The 22,500-nt window shown below is 39.0% G+C and overlaps 1 protein-coding gene across 1 annotated transcript; it reads right to left on the minus strand.

Annotated features, from left to right (window-relative positions):
* Positions 1–9,926: 9,926 nt before the first annotated feature.
* Positions 9,927–19,851, minus strand: TBCA (tubulin folding cofactor A). The gene is made up of 3 exons (XM_008924716.3): positions 19,749–19,851; positions 13,588–13,674; positions 9,927–11,083 (listed from the first exon to the last, which is right to left on the minus strand). The coding sequence occupies exons 1-3, from the start codon at positions 19,833–19,835 to the stop codon at positions 11,003–11,005; spliced, it is 255 nt and encodes an 84-aa protein (XP_008922964.1). The 5' UTR covers positions 19,836–19,851; the 3' UTR covers positions 9,927–11,002.
* Between the last annotated feature and the right edge of the window lie 2,649 nt (positions 19,852–22,500).

Here is a 22,500-nt window from a genome sequence, read left to right on the forward strand (position 1 = left end):
CGAGGGGACAGGCCAAGGGAATGCCCTCGCCGGGAATTCCCGGGAACAGGGGCTGCTCCACGACGTGCTGGCTCAGCTGTGTGGAGGAGGAATAACGCGGTTCTTTTGCTTTCGCTCCCCCTCCCCCCCCGCTTTCGGTTTGGTTTTTAATAGTGTAGAATGGGGCACATCTTGGCGTTTTGTCGTCTAATCAAGAAAAACGGCTTGCATATGAAATAAATAAAGGCCAGGGTATTTGTCATTCTCTGCTTATGTGCTCAGTAACTTAAAGAGGAGATGGAATCTGCATTTTGTCCTCATTATCACCAATAGCATTTCAGTTTTCAGCCTGATTCCTGCAACAGATAAAAAGGTCAAGTTTCCTGATTAGGATAAAGTCTGTGTGACATTAGCAAAAAATCCAGGGATGCTGTGCTCCTCGGCAGGGGAGAGGAGAGCTGCAGGAGCACTGATGGCCCCACCTTGAAGACTTGTCCTACTCTTCTACCGTGGTGAGGTAATTTTTGTTTTGTTTGTGTTTCTTTGGTTGGTTGTTTTTTGTTTTTACTGGCTACTACTGTGTTTTCACTGTATCAGTGTATGTAGAGCATTTTGTAGTCTTAAGGTATTTACTGTATATATAAAAATATATATACATACATCCCGAACAGTGGCAACATTTGTCTCCCATTTTGGTACTTTGTAAAACAATGGAGATGTGCCTGGGCCAAGCAGACTCTAGTTCAGGATATCCTATTGGCTGTACTTATGTTTATGACTATAAGTATGTTAGTCCAAAGGGAGAGCTTTCTTATCATTGTAGTTTGTGGGTTTGGATTTTGGTTTTAAATGTTTGGTTTTGTTGGAAGAAATTGAAGATCATGTTTAGGAAAAAAGATCAGAATTCTTAGGAGACTCTGCTACTAGTTGGAAAAAGGTAAATGTTTTCTCAGCAAACATTCTTTTTGAGCTTTCTGTTTGGGCTTCATTTTCAGACCTTCTACCAGTTTTTTTGCTTAATGTGTTCTCTTCTCTGCATTGACACAAACTCTTTTGCCTGCAGGTCTCTCTCCTCCTGGCTGGTGGTTGATAGTTGTGTCATGGCTTACAATGTTTGAAATTAAATTCTGAAAAGAGAAGCATCTCTATCTCCTAAGGTTGTCATCAATGTGGGACAGTTTTCTCATGCTTTATCTGTAGGAAGGATTGTACAAACCTCAACATGAGTCTTGTGGATTTCTTCACATTTAAACCTAGCTCTCCTTTTCCAACTGAAACCACTGGTTATCTGTAGTAGGTGTTTACTGTAAGGAGAAAGCCACGAGGTAGACTGAGACTCAGCACCCAGAATTTTATATCCTGTGTTGCTTGGGTAAGCTACAACACAGAAAGCCATTTTTTCTTTATGCTCTAGTTGAGAAGGAGGTAGCGAATTTTGTAATGCGCAGAAGGTACTTCGTGTGTTGAGAGAAATAGCGTGTTTGGGGAACTGGAGTACTGTACAGAAAAAAGTATTTCATTTGGCTGTAGAGTAGTGATCAGGCATAAACTTATTAGAGCCCTGAAACCTCCTCTTCCTCATTGACAGAGGAGAGTATTGTGCTCATGGCCTCATGCCTGCAGCTGGTCTGACTGCAGGTGCCTTATCCCTTAGTGACAAGCACTGGGGGAACTGCACTTGTCTGATTAATAGAGGCTTCCAGTCAACACAGAGGAGCAATAACATGTCACAAACATGTTAAGTGCTTACTAGGTTTATCTTTACTTGGCATTAATGAAGTCTGCTCTAGGTGAATTACTTTCAGCCTAGAATAGTAGTTAATACATGGATGGGTAAACTTGTGTGAATGCACACCTGAGAGTCATGGCATGAAAGAGTTTAGCATTGTAGACATAGAAAATGTAGAACACGATGGCAGTGGTGGCATCTTGTAAGATTGGGCTGAAAGAGGCCTTTTGGGTCAGTGAGTCCAGCAACTCTTTCATAATTACTGCCCTTTTCATACTCAGGCAGTGTGAGAGTGGTTTTCAACTGGAAGAATGTGGGAGGTTTTTTTAGCATTGGAGAAAAGGTAGCAAGGATGGTGTTATTCATTTCCACTCTTTGTGGATGAGGAACTAGAGAGAAAGCCATGTGCTGGCGTGTCCACATTGGGAAGGGAGACAGAACCCAGTGTTGGACTTGGTTGCTGGTAATCAGTAAATCAAGTCTCTATATGCAGTGCTGGCCTCTCTGAATGTTAATAAAATTTATAAGCCACATCATTTACAGCTAATGAGGCAGTGAGGAGCTGTGGGAGAGAGAGCCTAGGGGATGGTGACATGCTGGGGGAGGAAACCTCCTTGCAAATGGCCTTCGTTACTTCGGATGGCTCCCAGCTATCTCCTGTGCTATCTTCAGGATATACCTGCTTTCTGCTCTGCAGGAAGAAAATTAGAGAGGGAGAGCTAAAATATCCTGATATGGTCAGGATGAGTGTGTTACTTTTTGCACTCATTGTTTGAAAATAATAGTGGGCTCCTTGGACTGCTTATTGAGATTCTTAGTGGAAATAAGAGCTCAAAGTAGGCTGGATTCTATGTAAGCATTGGTAAAACTTCTTTACCTAGTTGTAGCTCAAAAAGAAGCTGAAAGGGTGAATGTTTCCTCTTGTGAGGTCTTTATAAGATCTTTATCTTGGATTGAAAAGCATGTTGTCCTTTGTGATCATCTCGCCATGTTTCTATTTTCAGAATGGTGTACTTGCTGAGGAGCTGTTGGGTTTTGAAGGCAGGGTGTGATTCTCTCTTTGGCTTGAAGTATGCATTTGGATTCATCTTCAGCCTGTAGTCCAAGTCTTGCACATCCAGAGTTAGTTTAAGCCTGGTAATAGACTCTTCAGCTCTTATTCCTTTTCATCCTTCCCTCTCCATCTAGGCACTTAATTAGATTTACCACCATCTAGTTCTAGTGCAGAAGACTTAAAGAAACAGCTAAGAGATTGCAGTTATCTTTTACTTGTTAATCTTGCAGTCTGTGTAATTCTTCTCTTGTTAGGGAGCAATTGCTTCTGCTTGGTTAACTGTATTAACTGCCTGTAATACAATATACTGTATAATCCAGGGATGATTAACTTCTGGTTTTAAAATTGTCAAAAAGTTCTGAAGCTTATGCGTTTGAGTGTAAATTTAAGATCAAGTTCTTTTTGCTTCTTCAGTTCAGTGTAGTTTGTTCACTTTTACCAGATGACAGAAGTACAAAATTGAAATCATCCTGACATCACCCGTGGGACAACAAACTTGAAACACTTAGGTTTGGGCCTTATTGTGTGCAAAACTTAAGTAAAGGTTGGAGAGACTAATTGATTTGCTGAATAACAACAAAATGAAATTACCATGCTCTTGGTAACCTGTCCCCAGTAGTGGTCTACTGCTCCACCTAGTAAACTAAGACAAAGTAATATGTTGTCAAGAATCTGGCTTGTCAAGCATCTGGCTTGTGGGTTTTCTTTTTGCCTGTGAAGCTGTAGAGTATTCTCTGTATTTCCTGTTTGAACTTCATGAAGAAGATGTAAACTTGAAAGTGGATTCTCTGTTTCTGAAGGAACTCTATCTGAAGAGTAGCATCTCTTTGATGTTAAGCCAGCTCTGAAGTGCTCTTAATCATAGGCAACTGATGTTGTTGCAGTTTTTGAGTGAAGTCTCATATTTGGATGTCTACATAGATAGTATTAGTCTATCTCCAACTGAGTTTGTCATTAAAAATTAATAGGAACCTTTCTGAAAGGTGCTGTGTTTGGTGCAGAAGGGATTGGAATCTCCTGTTTATCCACAGAATGTTCAGTCTTGGCAAAACTGTTGACTGTTCTTACGTTGCCTCCTCATTTCTGTGATGTGTCTTGATGTTGGTTTGGCAGCACTACTTTTAGTGGTAAGTTTAATGACAGAAAAGTAGTTTCCATGTCAGCTCAGTTCTAGGGTCCTTTGAAAGGGTTAACAGTGAGGACATGGGTCTGCCCTCTTGTCCCTGGCACAGTGAAGATCTAATGTGAAGGCTTTCTAGATGCTGTCTCTGTAAAAGCTCAATAATACTCAGAAATGGACTCAGCTCACTTTGTGTAGGCTAGTGAACAATGCATAGGTAATGTTGATAATTACCAATTTAAAATTGGTTTGACCAAGTAATCTCAGGTTTGTTAGCTTTGGTGTGAAAATTGCGTCACTGTCATCACTACAAAAGCTTCCCCTCCACCACCCTCCCCTGGCTCCATCTACTGTGCCTGGGGATACATGTGGAATTTCAGATGTCTTCAGAGTGGATTCTCCTGAGTCCACATTAGCCAGAAATTGCCAGTTGACTCAATATTCCTTGAATCAATGGGTAGTGCTCTAAAAATAGCAAAGGCAAACAAAATGAGAGTTTATCTCTGGATCTTTTAAAAACAAATTGTTTAAAGAATTTGAATTCTTTATAGGTATAGGTAGTTGTATATTTTTTGTATCACTGTTTAAAACTTTAGTTTCAGTTATACCTTCTTAATTTAAAACTCAAGTTTACAGCTGTTTAATTTGCTTAACAAAGAGTAACAGTTGAGTTTGCTGGGTTTTTTTTCCATACTGTTAAAAAGGCAGCTTCCTCCCTTGTACTGGTTAGAATTCTTATTGCAATTTTATTTGAAGGTAACAAATGGTATTTGATTTATTCATGGAGGTGAGGTTCCTCAGTAGGCACTGGCCATGATGAAGCCTTTGAGGGAGAAAGTTTCTTTACTCACTGATTTCCCTGGCAAAGCTTCCTAGTTCTCATCAAGGATTACCGTTATAGTTACTGGATTACTTGAGTATTGGCTGCTGGCTTTTGTGTTCTCCACGTGTCCTTCAGCTCAAGAGTGTGAAAATATACTCCCTGCTGCCACTACAAACATGCAATGGAGTTTCCTGCATTTGGGGAAATTGCAGGAGTGTGAGGGTGTATCTTCACCCTGAGGAAAACTGCATTCCTGCTCTGTGTGTTTCCCCTGGCTTCTGCTGGTGGCAGGATGACTGGGGGAAAGACCCTTTGGTCAGGTCTGGTGTCAAGAGCTGTTCTGGGTTCTTAAGAATCCTGTGGTGTGCTGGGTGATAGCGCTCAAACCTCCCTTTTCCAGGTTCAGTTTGGTGCCTACATGACGTGGTGGTAGGTATTGTGTAAATGACCAGAGAAAATGAAACATAACACATTAGTCCTTTTATGGAGGCATTGATTTTTATACAAAAGTATGAAGTTTATCTTCTGTGTTGAAAAAAGAGGACAAGTTATAAAATTGACATATCTGATCAACTGGCTTTGAAAGATACTCTCTTCATTTACAAATGAAGGGTTTTTTTACTTATTTTTAACCTGTTCCCTTGGAAATGTGTCAAAGCTGTAAAAGAGCAGAAAGCCAAGTCACTAAAAGCATCCAGAGGAATTTCATTTTATTTTCATAAACTAATCTACCCACTCACATCTATCTGTGTAAACTAATTACTTTTTTAATTAGATAGCCTTTTTGATTGCTTATGGAGAGCTGTGGTGAAATTTACTGCTAATTATGCAGGGGCAGGAGGAGGCCTCTGGATTGTTAGGAAAGATGAGAAAATTTTATTTCCTTTTGTTGAAATGGAGAGCAAGTAGTAACTGATACATAAATAATGTGCTTATTTTTTCCATTTTCAACCTATTCAGCCTCTGTTAACCTTATTAATTGAGGCTCTTTGCATCTAATGTAAATTGAGGAAATTGAGTTTCCTTGCATCTAATGTAACATCTACAGTAACTTCAGAATAATAAGAAAGCAAAACTGTTGTAACAAAGTTTTTCTTCTTCCTGTTAAAAGTAATGTTTATGTTGAGTGGTTCTAGATTTTGGATATTGGTGATGTTTGCCCTGAAATGCTGGATCCTGGGTGTGCTAGCAAATAACCTGTGAAGTTCAAGAGCTGATTTTTGCACTGTAGTTGAATTTGTATTTAGAAAACAGGTGGAAGGTGGCAATTTCATATCCCTTTCACCATGTCCTCCAAAGTCCTAAGCCCATCATTTGGATTTGTCATGAGACCTCTGTTACATGTAATAAGAGAGTACAGCCAAGATCGCACGTGAAAGAGAACCCAGAATTGGTTCTCTGTGTTTTCTGTTCATGGTGTCCTTATAAAGAGTGGGTACTCCTGAGAGATCTGAAGGGTTGTTAAGACAGTTAGGCCATAAATAACATAGTTTCTTCTCCTTTCCCTCAAGTTTGTAGTCCTGCTCTGAGTCTGTATGAAGGGCGAGACTTTCAACAAAATTTGCTAGTTCCCTGGTAGTTGCTTCCAGCAGGCCCCACAGTTCACTTCTTGCCTTGCAAGTTCCATCCTTCTGATTTCAGCTTCAGTTCAAACTTCTGGCCTCTTATCTTTGCCCTGAGCAAGTCGCATTTTCACAAAGTTAACATAAAATAAAATGACAAGTGGGAATTTAAGGTATTTGACATTGCATTTTAGTGGACAGTGTTCAGAAATGCCAATAGTAAGTGGAAAGCCAGACAAAATTATTTCATCTGGATTGTCGTCTTGTCCTTTCATTAAGAAGGACTATTTTCAGCTTCTTTGAATCCTGTGTTGTAACATGCAGTCAAGATCTGAAAGGTCTGGTATGTATCACTGAAATCCTCTCCTTTGAGGAGTCTCTGGGGATCACCTATGTGCTGTATTCAGAGGAGTTCAGCTGTGTCACAAATCTTGTATATTTTTGAATGAGGGGTAAGTGCTGCTGAGGAAAGGAGGGATGCTTGTCCACCTTTTGATGCTTTCCCTAACGTATAAGTATGAGGCAGGATCAGCTGTCCCTGTATCATGTGTGACAGAGCTGCCTGGTCAAGATCTCCAGGAAGGCATCTCCGACAGAGTCCCTGGGCAGTCTGTTCCAGAACTTCATTTGTCTCAGTTGTTTCCTGATGGAAGAATGCTTCCAGCTTTTTTTCCTCCTCATTGTAACTGAAGCTCATTGACTCTTACTCTTTCTGCCAAGCAAAACTTTATTATTTTCCTCCATAACCTTGTAGATGCTTGAAGACTATTACCATTGCCACCCTCAGTATTATTCTAGGCTAAAACATCTTCTTTTGCAGAAACCATTTTTCAGTGTTTTTAGTTTTCAGTGTTTTCCTTTGAATCTTTCTTATTTGTTCATCCCTTTAGTTGTAGCTTCTAGCTGTGATAATGCTTCTAGATGAAGTCTTTTAATACAAAGGGGAGTGTTAGGCTTGTTGCCCATGTCTTGTGAGCTAAGCTAATGCATATAACTCACTAAAATTCTTAAGTTTCTTTCAGAAATGTCTAGCTTTTATCTTTTCTTGTGCTTATGCAGTAGAAAATTGCTGCTACCATGTATAATTTTGCTTTTTTTCCTTATTTAAATATGTCCTTGTTGAATGCAGTTTTTTAAACTTTCTCCGGTGGGTCAGAAACCTTTTGATTTTTAATATTTCCTTGAAGATATTGAACACCCTTGTATCACCCACATATTAAATACACACACTTCCCCTTTCACTTCTTTTGTCATACAGGTCAGTTGAACAGAACTGTACTTTTTGGGGTGATCAGACCATTCAATTTTAGCAGTAAATTTTTGGTAAGTGCCCAGTTTTAAGAGGCTGTGCAGCCACCTGTCATACTAATGTGGTAATTCCAAAGGCCTCAGTCTATTAGGATTAAGTATTTTCCTTGATCTGAACCTTTCGGCTTGCTTGAGTTAGACCAAGGAGTTGAATTCTCTCCGCGCACCCCCGAGTGTTACAATGTAGGAGATTGACTGCAGCACAGTTGAAAGGTTTCACCAGAGACGTAGACGGTGGGTTGCCAAAACAAGATGTTATTATAAGGAAACAGAGCAGCTCTGTGTGGTTCATCCTTTATGTGGATTTAACCCAAAATAGCTGTGTACAGTTAGCTCTTTCCCTCTCTTAAAGGATGCTGGAGTCTGAAAACATGCTGCTGTCCTCTCAGATGCTTCCAGAGGCATCTAGAGACAAGAAACTACTTTTAGGTGTGAACATACCTTGATTTTCATCAGTGAGGATGGAAATTTTCCATACTGCAGAACATGCTTGTCTTTTGGAGAACTTAGTGATAGGGAAGAGGATCATCATCCCCTGATGCAATTGTAGGGAGCTAGAAAATAGCTTGGACAGAGAAGTAAGGCAAGCAGGAGAAACCACTCTACCCCAAGAAACTTTTCCCTGGAGATTATGTGGTAGGTACTCAGTCCCATGTGCCTTTAACTCTGACTGGCAACTTAAGCCATATTACAATGCTACTTCTCTTCAGCCACTATAGGTCACCGCTCTATTTACCTGGCAGACTTGGCACTTCCCTACAACTCCTTTCAGCTCAGCATTTATTCTCCATACTCCACTCAATGGCTCCAAGTGAAGAATTACTGCCAGGCTGACTGCAGTTGTCAGCAGAGACATGTAATCTCCTTTGTACACTCCAGCCACCTCTCCCAGTGAAGGTGTGAGAGAGTCATTTCCCTGGAGTGGAGTCTATATTGATAAAACACCTAGTTTAGGGTTATTGATAAGGTTTGATATGGTTATTGATGTGATTTTCTGGTATACTTTCTTCTTTCTCCTGTCTTCTTTCTCCCTCTGTCTGCCAGCTTGCACTACAAGAATAAGAGAGATGATTAAACCTGGTCCTGGCTGGTGTTCTGACCCAAGACGGTGGGATGTTAGACATCAGATCTATTACTGGGTCAGAACCAACTTGTGGGGACTCTCTGTGTGTGTGTGTGTGTGTGTGTGTGTGTGTGTGTGTGTGTGTATGTTGTTGTGTGTGTGTGTGTGTGTGTGTGGAGGGGGAAGGGACGGGTTGAACCTCATGGAGGTAGGGTGGTGTTGTATCCCTCATGGCAGCCCCTGGAGCCCACATGGAACAGCCCCAGAGTTGCTGTCAGTCACAAACAGCCTGGGAAAACTATAACACACCACATCTGCTGGAGCCCCTAACCCAGCCTCAGGTTGGCAGGGACAGTGAGAACACTGTTTCTCACCCTGACCTGGAACCCCAGAGTGGCTGGAGAGGTTGGCTATAGAGACCAGAGCAAATAAAACCAAGGGCATGTGTTTGCCTCGTATTGCAGCACTGCCGCTTGGACCTGTGAGAGCTGGTCTTCTACAAGGCTTCAGTGGTAGCTCTAAAATCTGTCTCTCCCTCTTTCTCCTCCTCTCTTATTGATCCCTCTGTTCCTCCTTCTCTGCTCCTTTCTTGATGCTTAGGGTGGTTTGGAGCTGGAGGGATTGGATTTTAATTTAAGCGTTGTTGGTTTATTGGACCTTGACTTCAGTGTGGTTGCATTAATAGTATATGCTGCGTCAGTATTGTGGTGGAACATTTTGTCTAGCTTGTGTGGTGTCCTTACGAACTTTGGCCAAGTCCCCTTATTTACTCCCCTAAATTAATAAAGAAATTCCTTGGGAACAAGCCTGTGGCTTATTCTCTTGACGCTATCTCGAGGTATTAAAGAACCCTGTATCTATATATTAAAGTAAAGCTCTTAGCCAGTCCTGTGAGCTGTCAGCTCCTGGGGCTGGAGTTTTACAGGTCCATGGAAGAAACTCGCTGAATGAGTATTCAAAGACAGATGTTTTCCTCAACAGCAGTTCACTTGTGCTATGAGCTGGGAAGTGCCTGCTTGGCAATTACATGCCTAGGACACAATGCTGGTAAGAAGGTATGTGTGTTCTCTTATGAAACCAGAGTGTCACAAAAGGTTTCACCTCTCAGCCCTGTCTGCTACTGCTCTGGGGACACTTCAAAAGTAGATCATTCTGCAGTCAAATTAGAAATCTTTTGGTGTTGATAACCAGTCAGAGCAGTGCTTAAGAGTGATGGGGAAGTAGACTTACTACTCTCCTGTGATTAAGGTACACAAATAGAGGTACTGAAAGAGCAGTTTACTCAAACTCAGGCAAATTAACAAAAAATTTTATTGAGTATTCAATATAGCACCACACAAAAGGTACACTGTGCTTTGTGTTGCCTTTAAGGAACATGCCAGAGCACTTTCAAACTAGAAAAACTAATGTAAAAAGCTTTCTTGTTTTTCAACAGAGCTTACTATTTGCTGTAGAGAAGCTACTTTCAAAAACCCACAACTTTTGTACATAACATTTTAATGCTGTTCTAGGCAGACTAAGTATTATTCCCTTACTCATTAGGTCTCTTTCATGTTCTGGGATTTAAGCTTGGTTCAGAAAAAAAAATCACTTAGGGCAATGTGCTTTCAGGAAAAGTATTTAGTACAGAACTCTTACTACCAGGTGCAACTGACAACATACTAGTCACCGGCTGAATTCTGTTTCTTGAAAAGTAACAGAATTTTTGAGCAATGGTAATTATGTGGATTGGGCTTTACAAATCAATCCAAGTCAAATGAGAAAGATTTGGAATCAGCTTTTAATTTTGTCTTGGGCTCAAAGATAAACAAGGAGTACGTACTTGAAAATATTATAGAAAAACTGCATCATAGAAAAAAGATGGGTGACTGTGAGGGGTCATTTAGTCCATATTCTCTTTCAGTACAGATTGTTATGCTATAATGGCTTTAAATTATTTCATGTATAAGGTGCTTCTGCAGCCCATATCAGGGGCAGGAACTAGATGGAACCCTTCCAGTCCAAACCATTCTGTGATGCTGTTTTCATTCTGAAGTATTTACTGGTCCCTCGCATAACCAAACTTTGTTTCTTAGCCTGAATTGTTCAGATTAAGTTCTGTATATCAGCTATTACACTTACATTAAATGGGCTTTATTTTTCCTTTTTTTAGTTGAGGTGAACTGGAAACACATCTGTTTTGCCTGAATATGGAACACACAAATGTTTCAGAACATCCTTTATTTGATGCGTCTTGCAGTTAGAGAAAGGCCAGTTTGCATAAAGGGAACCTTAGCAAGTCAATAATAGTAGTAGAACCATAGTAAAATGAAAGTATGGAATGGACCCCGTGCTAATGCATATAAAGAGAGTACTGGAAAACTGCTAGGCTTCCAGCTTCACTGACTCCAGTATGGAACGTGCTTCTTTATACTCTTCAGCTTCTTCCAATTCTTTTTCATTTTCCTGGAATTAAAAACAACATTTTTGAGTATTCTGAAAATAACTGCTGTGGGATTAAATTTAAGAAGGTAACTATGGAAAAAACCTGGTAACAACAGATGAGAAGGCTGAGGTAACCACGTTTTTGTCTCACTGGCAGCCTCTCTTTCCACACCTCTCAAGTGGATGGATAGGGACCTAGGGAGCAAAGTCCCTAGCAAAGTCACTGTAAGTAAAGATCAGGCTCACAACCACCTGAGGAACCTGAATGTACATAAGTCTGTAGGACCCAGTAGGATGCCTCCCAGAGTCCTGAGGTAATTGGCTGATGTAGTTACCAAGCCCCTCTCTGTGATATTTGTAACGCTGTGGCAGTCCAGTGAAGTCCTTGAAGACTGGAAAAAGGGAAACATCTCTAAGCTGGAGAGATGGATTTGATGGGTAGACAGTTTAGTGGCTAAAGAGTAGTGCTGCTGACACACCTGATGCCATCCAGAGCAACCTGGACAAGCTCAAGAAGTGGGCCTATGTGAATCTCATGAGGTTTAACAAGGTCAAGTGCAAGATGCTGCACCTGGGTCTGAGCAACCCCCAGTATCAATAAAGGTTCAGGATGAAGGAATTGAGAGCAGCCCTGCTGAGAAGGACTTGGGGGTGCTGGTGGATGAGAGGCTGGACATGACCCAGCAATGTGCACTCACAGCCCAGAAAGTCAGTTGTATCCTGGGCTGCATCAAAAGCAGTGTGGGCAGCAGGTCAAGGGAGGGAATTCTGCCTCTCTACTCTGCTCTGGTGAGACTCCACCTGGAGCACTGCATCCAGCTCTGGGGTCCTCAGTCCAGACATTGACCTGTTAGAATGAGTCCAGAGGAGGGCTGCCAGGATGATCAGAGGGCTGGAGCAGCTCCCCTATAACAAAAGGCTCAGAGAGTTGGGGCTGTATAGCCTGGAGAAGAGAAGGCTCTGGAGAGACCTTCTAGCACCTTGTAGTACTTAGAGGGGGCTTACAAGAAAGATGGGAACAGACCTTTTAGAAGGGCCTGTTGCAATAAGACAAAGGGTGATGGGTTTAAGCTAAAAGAAGGTAGATTCAGACTAGATATAAGGAAGACATTTTTTACAGTGAGGGTGACAAAACACTGTTAACAGGTTGCCTAGAGAGGTGGTAGGTGCTACATCCCTGTAAACATTCAGGATGGGCCTATGAGCAACCTGATCTCATTGAAGATATCCCTGCTCATTGCAAGGGGTTGGACTAGATGACCTTTAAAGGTCCTTTCCAACCCAAACCATTCTATGAAATGAGAGATACATCATTTTTGAAAACATAAGTTCTGTGTGACTCAAAGCACAGGTAAATTTTTAATCCTACTTAAGGTCCAGTATAATACCTGTCATGTGGAAGCAGATTTGACCTGTGCATACCTTTATTTTATTGTGTTAAATATTTAAAATCAAGGAACCAATAAGAACAAACCTCAGACAGAGAGCAGTCTTAGGAAAAAGCTTAAGTAGATTGACAACTGAAAAAACACACCATGATACAGTAAATTTTAATAAAAGCATTGAAGGTGAGCTAAGCAAAGAAAGCAACACCTGAAGACTTTCAAATTCTTAACAACAATAGTAACTGCCCCCGTTCCTTAAGTTTGCATAGCACACTATAAATCAATAGCACTATTTCTGCATGCCACTGAAATCTAGACTGGCTAACTGTTAAGTAATTAGTTGACTGACAAAAGAACCCTAAATCTTGCCAGGTACTAAATATTTATTTTGGAAAACAGTAGAGGCAAAAGACCTGAGAACAGGATACCTTGAGTTTTCCATTAAAAAAAGTATTTGCATTTTAGCCATCAGTATATCTGGGGCTTAATGTAGGGCATATATTTTTAGCCCCACAATAGCATTTACAGATGTAGCTGCATCCTTGATGAGAAGGCACCTTTAAAAATAAGCATGATCATCTCCAAACTTGGTATAGTTTCAGTTTATCTATTTGTACAAGATACTTTTCATTCCTGCAGGTATTTGTATCTTAAAAACATGGCACTACTGCTCACTTCACTAATAAACCGTAAAGCAAGGACTCATCTGACTTGTTTTTTGTCCATAGCATAATAAAAGTAGTAAGCAAAGTATTTTGACTATTTCAGTTCACTACAAGCATAATACATACATGTACACTATCTGTAAAACCAATTAACTGTTCTTTCTGATGATGGAACTAGCGCAGGAATTCTGAGTCTGTTCTGACAGTTTTGTATTTAAACTGTGTACATTCCATTAAAGACGGCTTCCACTATTCTAACGCACACAGTTTTCACAGACTGAAGATCAAGTCTGCAAAGACAGTTACTAAAAGTGAAATACTGCTACGTTACAGGATTCTAGTCTTGGAACCTATAAACAGTAATTCTTCAATCCAGTTTTAATTTGCTGCAGTTGCACTGCAGACAGCCATGTTTATCCAGGTCACCCAGGAACAGCAGCACTTCTTGATCAGTGGGGTATGGTGCTATACTCACTAGTAGTTGAGTAAGCTCTGCGTGTGCAACTTCTAGTCTGCGCTGGCAGTCCGGAATCATCATTCGTGACTCTTGTAAGATCTCGATCTGTGAAAATTAGAAGCCAATAAGAATGTATTCCAGATAGAAACATTATCTTTTAAGATAAGTTTTTACTCTGAAAAATCAGCAGTCCAGTCATTATCAAGGAACTTCAGAACAGTTGCACCCATTTTCTGAATAGGCTTTTTTATTAAAAGACACTCACTTAGCATAATTGTTTAAAACTCTTTTAATTTACAGGACACTTCCATTTACTCTGTGCTTAATTAAATATAAAGTATTAGGCGCAAAAGAGTATTTAGAATAATTTTTCCCTTAGGAAAAAGTACTGCCTGGTAAGGTTTCCATACACCATTTGTTAAAAAGTCTATTTAAAACAAACTTTCTCCTGCTGTCATGAAGCAGCTTCATCCAAAATGGGATCAGCTGGTTATATAAATATCTCCTGCATCTTTTGGGTAATAAAGAAAAAGAGTGTTCAGATAATACCCCATAGAGATAATTACTGCATGAAAAAAGTTATTGAGTTATTGATCACATTGTGTGCAGACTGCAGGAGGCTCTGACTGAAAGACAAAGGTAAAGAAAAATGAAAAGCAAAGACCAGCAGGCTCATATTTTTGATGCTTATCATGCATAAAAAGTTATTACTTATCCTTGTGCTTCATTTTAGGAGAAAGATTATTCTCACCATGCACTTTGAACAAAATTACTAAACTGGCACCCCACTGAATCTGAAAATCCTGCCACCTCCTAAAGAAAACAACTTCAGTCTTAAAAAACGGAACATTTGCTTCATGAAACATTTCTGGATCCGAAATCCAACCATTGAGAAGGAAAGGTGTGCAGAGTTGTTCAGTAATACTAAATCTATTTAGAAATGAAAATCTGTTAGATATTTAAATATGAAACATGCAATGCGTTCAGGACAACGCTCAACAGAAGACACTCCCTTTAAATGGCTTATTTCACTCTGTCATTCCTTTGCTGTATTGTCCTTTTAGCGTAACTGCTGCTGTGCCAAAGGGTCATTGTAAAAAGGATATTAAGCTATAGCTAAGAATGTATTTATGCATTCAGGAAGGCCTTATGTAGTAAGACATTATCACCATGTTTTGAAGTGTCATATATTTAAGTTCTTATGTCAAGTTGGTTTTGAGAGAAAAAACTTAGTTTCTAATTTTAGACTTTCATCAGTGAATATAACATCCACAGAATGAGGTGTGCCATAAACTGTATGAGATGCTGCCTTCTACTTTATGTAGTAGAAATTTCTTGTATAAAGAATATCTACAAGAGTGAGAATATCCAACAATTACCTCCTTGAGCCGGCACTACTAAATATTTGTTTGTTGTAAAGCTGGTAGGTGAGATGAAAAGTAGTAACTTGTTTGATATGTGCCATTAGATAAGCCATCTGGGAAGGCATATAAATCTAGAATCTGTAAGCTGTAGTTCTGCCTGCTCTGAGAAATGAACACATCTACCCCAATCATTCTGTTCAAAACAAAATTTGACTGAGATCCAAAGGGGTACCTGAATTTTATTTACATTTTCCTGCAGTTATGCAATAATAAATAAAAATCAAAATTATGATAAATCCTGGAACTATATTCAGTTGAAGACTAGAACAGGAATTATGTGGAACCAGTCCTCTGCATAAACCACGTTTTTTCAAGCAATGCTAATAATTCCACTACAAAGGTACATAATAAAGCAAAGTCAAAAGCTCGAATAATTAGATAAGCTTTAGGACTAGACTTTTTGAAGTGTTTGCTCTTCAAATTCTATCAAAATTCCATCAGACTTTCTGACTGAACTCTAAGGTACCAAAGCCACTCAAGCTACAATGGCAGGGGCTGCAGCCACTTCCGTCCCTGTAACATGCACTGCAGCTACTCAGATTCCAGTGACCAGCACTGGGTGACTCAAACTCCAGATACCAGGAAGCCTCTCACTTGCCCCTGCCCTGGTGGGGAGGAGAATCAGAAAGAAGAAGTAAACCTCATGGGCTGAGATAAGAACAATTTAATAACTGAAACAAAATGTAGTGATAATAGTGAGAGGGAGAGAGAGTAACAGAACCCAAGAGGAACAAGTGTTGCTCGGTGCAACTGCTTACCAACTGCTAACTGATACTCATCCCATCCCCAAGCGGTAATTGGCATCTCCCAGCCAACTCCCTCCGTTTTATATACTGAGCATGACATCCTATAATATGGAATATCCCTGTGGCCAGTCTGGGTCACCTGTTCTGACTATGGTCCCTCATGGCTTTTTGTGCACCTGCTCAACTGGCAGAGCACAAGACAGCAAAAAGTCCTTAACTTAGGGTAAATGCTACTTAGCAACAACTAAAACATCAGTGTTTTATCAACATTTATTTTCATACTAAAAAAACAGTACTGTACCAGCTACTAGGAAGAAAATTAACTGTGTCCCAGCTGAAATCAGGACAGTATGTTACAAAGGAAGTTATAACATGAAGTTGATCTAACTTTGCAAATAATCATAAATATCTGCAAAGTTTTTGTGAATTACAGTGTCAAACAGAATTATTTAAAATCTGAAGTAACTGAAGTGTATCTAAATACAGTGTTAAGACAAGAGATAAAGCACAAAAATGTGTACAGAGAGAAACAAATTGAGCTTGTTGTCAGTAAGTGCACACAGGACCAAAAGAGCTCTTGTGGCTACAGTGAGGATGACATCCCCTTTCTTCAGGTGTACTGAGAAAGCCATTTAAACAAATCTCTTCAACCCATGATGTTTGTAGTCAGTTGTCTTTCAGGACTGAAGCTATTTCTACTAAAGGAACAGATGTCTGGCGTATTTCAAAATAAAACAGCTTCCTCAGATGTGATGGAGATCTTTAACTGTTGGGTTGTATATAGCCTATCTACTAAACATGATTGGAAATTGTAAATTGGATCAGATGTCAAAAGAAGTATTTGCTTAATGCACTACTGGGTAGCCTTCAATCCGTTTTCCATAAATTTCAGACTGCAGTGACAGATAAGACAGAGCAGATGCAAACACACAGATTCACCTACCATTTGCTTAGTAGGAAGGGCACCATAACTAAAATCAGACTATTTACACATTCAAAATAAGCATAAAGACCAAACCTGTGAGAAACAGCTGAGGGACTAATGACCAGGCTTTAAACATTAGCAACTTATATTTTTAGCATGTTCCACAATGAAAGCTCAAAGCTATTTTAACTTTAGACATAACGGAGCTGTTAGATCAGGCAGATTCCCTACTTTTGGATCACCCTAGCGCTCAGACAGAAACAAATTTTTGATAATTTAAGAATACAGTAAATGTTACTTTATATGAGTGCTGATACCTGTAACAGGAAGCAATTTTGCTCAGCCTGACATGCACTGTATTAGTGAGGATACCAGTTTTATCAGCTTCAAAAAGACAGAAGCAGAGTTTATAGATTTGGGTTTTTTCCCCAGCTGACGCAGATCTAACTAAGAGATTTAGAGATATGCAGATCCACAAATAATTTGAAAACAACAAGAAGAAAACTTCAGTAGGGCTCTGTGTCCTTCCTTGCTCTTAGGAGGACAGCCTGATAAACTACTGGGTCACGGGATATAGAGGCTGTATTGTTTCACATGACAGGAGTGGTGGTCTAAACAGAAGAGACAGCTAATAACCATGATAAATGTAAATGACTCATACATGTACCAATTACATACACACACGTGAATATATATTCTGGCTTTTAAATACTCTCACATAATCACTTGTCCACTAACTGTTGCACAGGAATCTTGAAATTATAAGCTTGGTCAGCATCTACCAGCACTGCAAGAAAACTATTCTTTTTGTTTTTCTGATATGGAATCTGCTCCTCATTAAGCAAGTCTCTCTGGACAGTGCACGTGAAGGCCAGCATCTAACCACTGCCGACCAACCCTGCTGGTCAATGCCTCAGCTAGAGAGAACACTGGAGTCCACAGGAACCACAAGTTGCCCCACTGCACAAGGAGTTAGAAGAAAAATACTAAGTCAAACCCTACTGTTCGACAAAGGGATCCCTCATTACGGACCAGACACACCCTAAAGACTACATGTGCTGTAGGAATGGCATTATCCACTTTCAAGCAAAATCTGCCATGTTCACTTCGGTACTGTAAAAGCATATGTTCTACTTGTGAGTTGTAACCGGAAAACTGCAAGTAATGCTTTTAAGCTTTCTAAGCATCTCTCCATGAACTCTCTATTGATTTGTGTGCATATTTATTTATATATATATATAGCTCATTTAGCTAATACTTCAGCTACAGTAATAGTTAAAACTATTCTCGTAGTCTCAAATGATTGAATTCATTCCCATTCCCCAAATGTTACTTTTTATTACCAAAGACTACAACTGTATTTTAAGAGTTATTCAGATTAGAAATTAACTTAAAGCAATTCTTAAAATGTGTAACTACAGATATTTTTCCGGAAAAAAAATCTCAAACTCTTAACTCTATCCAAAATATCATTCTGAGCAAACTCCTGGTATTATATAACTTTCTTTAGAATAGCAGATTTGATCCTAGGAAAAGTGTGCACATTCTTTCTGAGCTGCCACATTTTTAATAACCTAAAATATTATGAAATTCCAGACAAATAAGAAGTGAAGATGTCATTGGAGGAACTGCTTGCTTTCAAAGTGGATCAGGCAATTTCTGAATGAATGAATGCTGTTTTCTGTGAAGGCTTTTGTCACTGGTGTCTGAGAATACCTTCAAGTGGTATGGAACATTTCATTTCAGCAGAAGTTCACAGCCACCGCTGTTTTTGACTTTGATGATATCTTGCAGGTCACTGCGGAAATACCATGGTGCAGTCAAATAATCTGATGAATGGACGACACTAAAAATGGGAATTGCATTCATTAGTTCTTGTTAGCACCAGCGGATCTTCAGAAAGGCTACTGTGTTGTAAGGATCTTCAAGTCTCAGTCTGTTGTGAGGCAGAAGACAGCTCCGCTCTATGAAATAAAATTTTCTTCTTGTATACCAATTCTTTATTTGTATAATAAAGAATTCATAATGAAAGCAAGGCAGGACATAGACACATGAACTGAAATATGAACTTACTGAAAAAAGCTGGTTTAGCTTGCTCTAAAAATTCCTTCTCCTATCTTTTGTTAATTTTATATTTGAGTTTTGCTTAACCAATTCTTCCATTGTTTAAAAATGAAGATAGGACACCAATAGGTTATGTGTTAGAACAGAAGGCCAGCAGACTGTTAAAAAAAAGTGAAATTAATTTTAATTTACAGTTTTAGTTTCTGAGAAGATTTGAGAGAAAACATCTGGGAAATGCTTGGGGAAAAAACATAGTTAAAAGGAAACATAGTTAGTTGAAAGAATATGAAGATCACAGTGAAACATGGACATTTCACACTTCTGTGAAGAATAAACACAAATCTCCCAAACTCTAGCTGCCTCCCAGGGAGAAAGAAATGTGACACTTCTTCCAAAATGGTATGTACCAACTGTCTGCAACCACTATTCTTGTGGGACACCTTCCGAGAAAAAATGTAGTCATACTGTAATAGTAACGCTAAATCATATTCTTGAGCAGATGAAAACAGAGCATGTCTCTTCTTAGTCAGTGACTTCACTACAAACTCCAGCAGCTCTTGGGGAGCAGCTGCATACCCACTGCTCCCTTTCTTTGACGCCTGGGAATTTACCAGAAGAATACTAGTATCCTCAAGAGTTGAAATGTTTCATCTTCATATTAACTAGGAAGCATTCTCCCTTTGCTGTAACATTTGCTGTAACAACAAGCACTTGGTTTACCTATATCCATCCAGAGCATGTATTTACTACAGGTTCTTGGTATTTCTGAGAAAGAGTTCATGATGGCCTCAGATGCACTGTTCGTGAGTGACAGCCATCCTGACACGAAGTGCTAAGTAATAATCCGTACGCAGTCTCCTTATAATTTAACAGTTTAAGGAAGTTTCTACAGCTGCTTATTATGACTTTTGTAATTGACAGGATTTTAGTCTAGTATTTCTATAACAGGTACAGTAGATTCTTGTATTTAAGAATTAAATGAAAACAAGAATTTTATAAAACAAGTTCTAGGATAGTTACCTGCTTCTTAATTCCATAATCATCACATGCTTCAGCTTTCATTTTTTCAATCTTTTCTTCTTGCTGTTTTGCTTCTTTTTCATACATAACTTTTTCTTTTGCCAACCTGCAATTAAACCAAGTGACTGTGTTAATCTGGTTCTATTACAGTAAAAGGTAAGATCACTGATAACAGCCTCCTGCCCAAAAGCTGCAGCAGGGGTAAGATAATACACGGTTTTATAAAAAAAGGCTCTTAACCACTGACAAAAACTACATGTAGGAAATGCTACATTCAACTATAACGTCTAAAGATTCTTATGAGAATATTTTAAATTTAAAAATTAGTTTAAAGATTATTTGTGGACTTATCTACGTAGAATATCTCAAAAAAGCTTTGTATTGGTACTTCGTTTCAAATGCCTAACAGAAATAGAAAGCTGCCTTGTGGATCTGCATCAGTGCTGATGAAGGTGGTAGTTCAGAGAAGAAAGCTGTGTATCTCAAAATATTAAATGTGTGCAAAGACAACAACTGCCAGACTTTCTCAACATCATCCCACTTCTAATAGTTTTGCAGGTCACTTGACCTGTACTGGCTGTAACAGTAACATAGTCTTTCCTCTTCCCCATTCCTTCCTAAATAAGACCACTGCACCTGCATTGTTAGGTGAATAATGACAGACATAATTTTCAGTCGTAACTTTGAAAAAAGTTATCCTGTTAATGAAAAAAACAGCACTTTAAAGTTCACCAGGATCCCCTAATGTTATTTTTCCTCATCACTACATTTCATACCATTAAATGCACTATTTCCCATACTATTTTTCATACAAAATAACGAAAAGTGAAATTTCCAAATTACACCACAGCCTCACAGTCTTGTGGTTATTTGAGTATTTTCTCCATTTACCTTGATGATGGTTTGGGGGTTACAGACAAAAATAACAGTCCCATAATTTACATTACAACCGTTTTCCTTATGTCCTGTTCTTTAAAGGAAAAAAAATTCCATTTTATAATCCTAATAATGGACCTACACTTGGGAATAGAGTGCTTTTTGCTAACTAGTATAGATTCAAGAGTAAAGTAAATAACTTTGAGGAGAAATATTAAGGTAGTGTGATGCCCTGCAGTAATTTTTACATTGCAATCCCATTATCAAACTTTAGTATTTGTTGTTACTGCAATTTTGCTGTTGCATCTCCTACTTTATTAGTTATGTTCATTAGGTATAGACTGGATTACATAATAATAGATCTGAACCAAAACATTCTTCAGTATCTGAAAAATAAAGGAGTCATTTCTCATCAGCTTATTCAGGACCAGAACAAACACTGAAATGCTGCTGTAGACTTGAGATCATGCCAAAGGAAATCCTTCCCCAAACAAAAGAACCTGATCAGCCTATAGAAGATTAAGGAGAATTTAACATCCAAAAGAACATAATCAGATCTAGGAAGCAAAGAATATATTATACAAATGAAAAGAGAATAAATAAAGGTCTAGTTGAGAGCTTCATGATCACATTAGTGCATCAGAGCAAATTCATTCATAATTTTTCACAGTTAAGCGCCCTACTAGAAGTTCTGAGGATGGACAGAATGTTATTGCGGTGACAAGAACCTTTTGTGAACTGAAGCTGCCACAAAAGCACCACTGCAGTTGTACTGCAAGAAAAATTCCACGGAGAATATAGTGATAATGCAATAGCAGGAACTCTCCCTGCTTCTGACAGAGTTTACATCATCAAAAATTGTTTTGCTAAAATAGCCTGAAGAGGTGGCTCTACAGCAGTTGGCTGGGCTGTGGCAACCTGAACTTTTTTCAACCCCTGTGGAGTCACACCATAAGAGGGCCTTCAGCCTTACAGAGCAGCTTTAACGGCGTGTAGAGCACATACTGTAGGTATTGACTAGGCCACTTGCTACAAGCAGGCCAAGTACTAGCTCTAAGAAGTAGTACTAGGGTAAGATAGTTGTCTAATTACTAATAATAAAGACACTAAATCAGTGGCTGTAATTCCAGCTACTGGAACTAGTTCCAGTATTAGCATCAGCAAATATTGATTTAGTAGAGGATGAGTTAATTGTTATCAAGGTTACCTGATTTAATTCCAGACAGTACTACTTGCTTTGCTACTTTTAGGTTCCAGAAAAGTTCATTTTAATCAACGTGTGAGACAGATGACTTTTTTTGAATGAGAACTGCAAAACCCCATGAGGAGCAAGGGGAGAGGTATGATTGAACACAGTTTTTATGGTGATTCACTTACTGAAGTGCGTATGCCATTAGAACTAAAAGCGATCTTCATCACTAAACCAAACATTTTTAATTATTTTAAATTTTATCCAAAACAAAAGGCTCATTACCTATGTTTTCACATTTACATCTCCTCCTATGCATACTAACTTTTCAAACTGACTGTTCATTCAAGTTCGCATACTTTTATCAAACAGGAAAAGATTCAATGTTCTGGCCCAGTCTGGAATTAAATTTAACTTGAACTTTTGTCTACCTTTCTTACATCTGGATATGTAAGAATTACATCTGTATTTATTTACCAGTTTCTATTTCTGTAGTAACTGTATATGTCAGAAGCAGAACTTGAAATATTCTACTTTCAAAAAAAGAGACATGAGAAATCTGAAATATGAGAACATTTTCTGTGACAAATTGTCCACTGTACTTAGTTCAATACTCAGAATTATCTAATTTAATGTTCCATTTATCATTCATAAGATTAGGATGCTGATATTTAACGCTATTGAAAA

Source organism: Manacus vitellinus, unplaced genomic scaffold (assembly GCF_001715985.3).
Source record: "Manacus vitellinus isolate BGI_N305 unplaced genomic scaffold, ASM171598v3 scaffold_18_pilon, whole genome shotgun sequence".
In the NCBI taxonomy this organism is placed as follows: domain Eukaryota; kingdom Metazoa; phylum Chordata; class Aves; order Passeriformes; family Pipridae; genus Manacus; species Manacus vitellinus.

Coding starts and splice junctions, on each gene's coding strand:
- TBCA (XM_008924716.3), bottom strand. CDS start 19,835: ATGTATGAAAAAGAAGCAAAACAGCAAGAAGAAAAGATTGAAAAAATG. Junction 13,675..19,748: donor ATTATGGAATTAAGAAGCAG/GTAACTATCCTA, acceptor TAATTTTCACAG/ATCGAGATCTTACAAGAGTC. Junction 11,084..13,587: donor CAGAGCTTACTCAACTACTA/GTGAGTATAGCA, acceptor TTTTAATTCCAG/GAAAATGAAAAAGAATTGGA.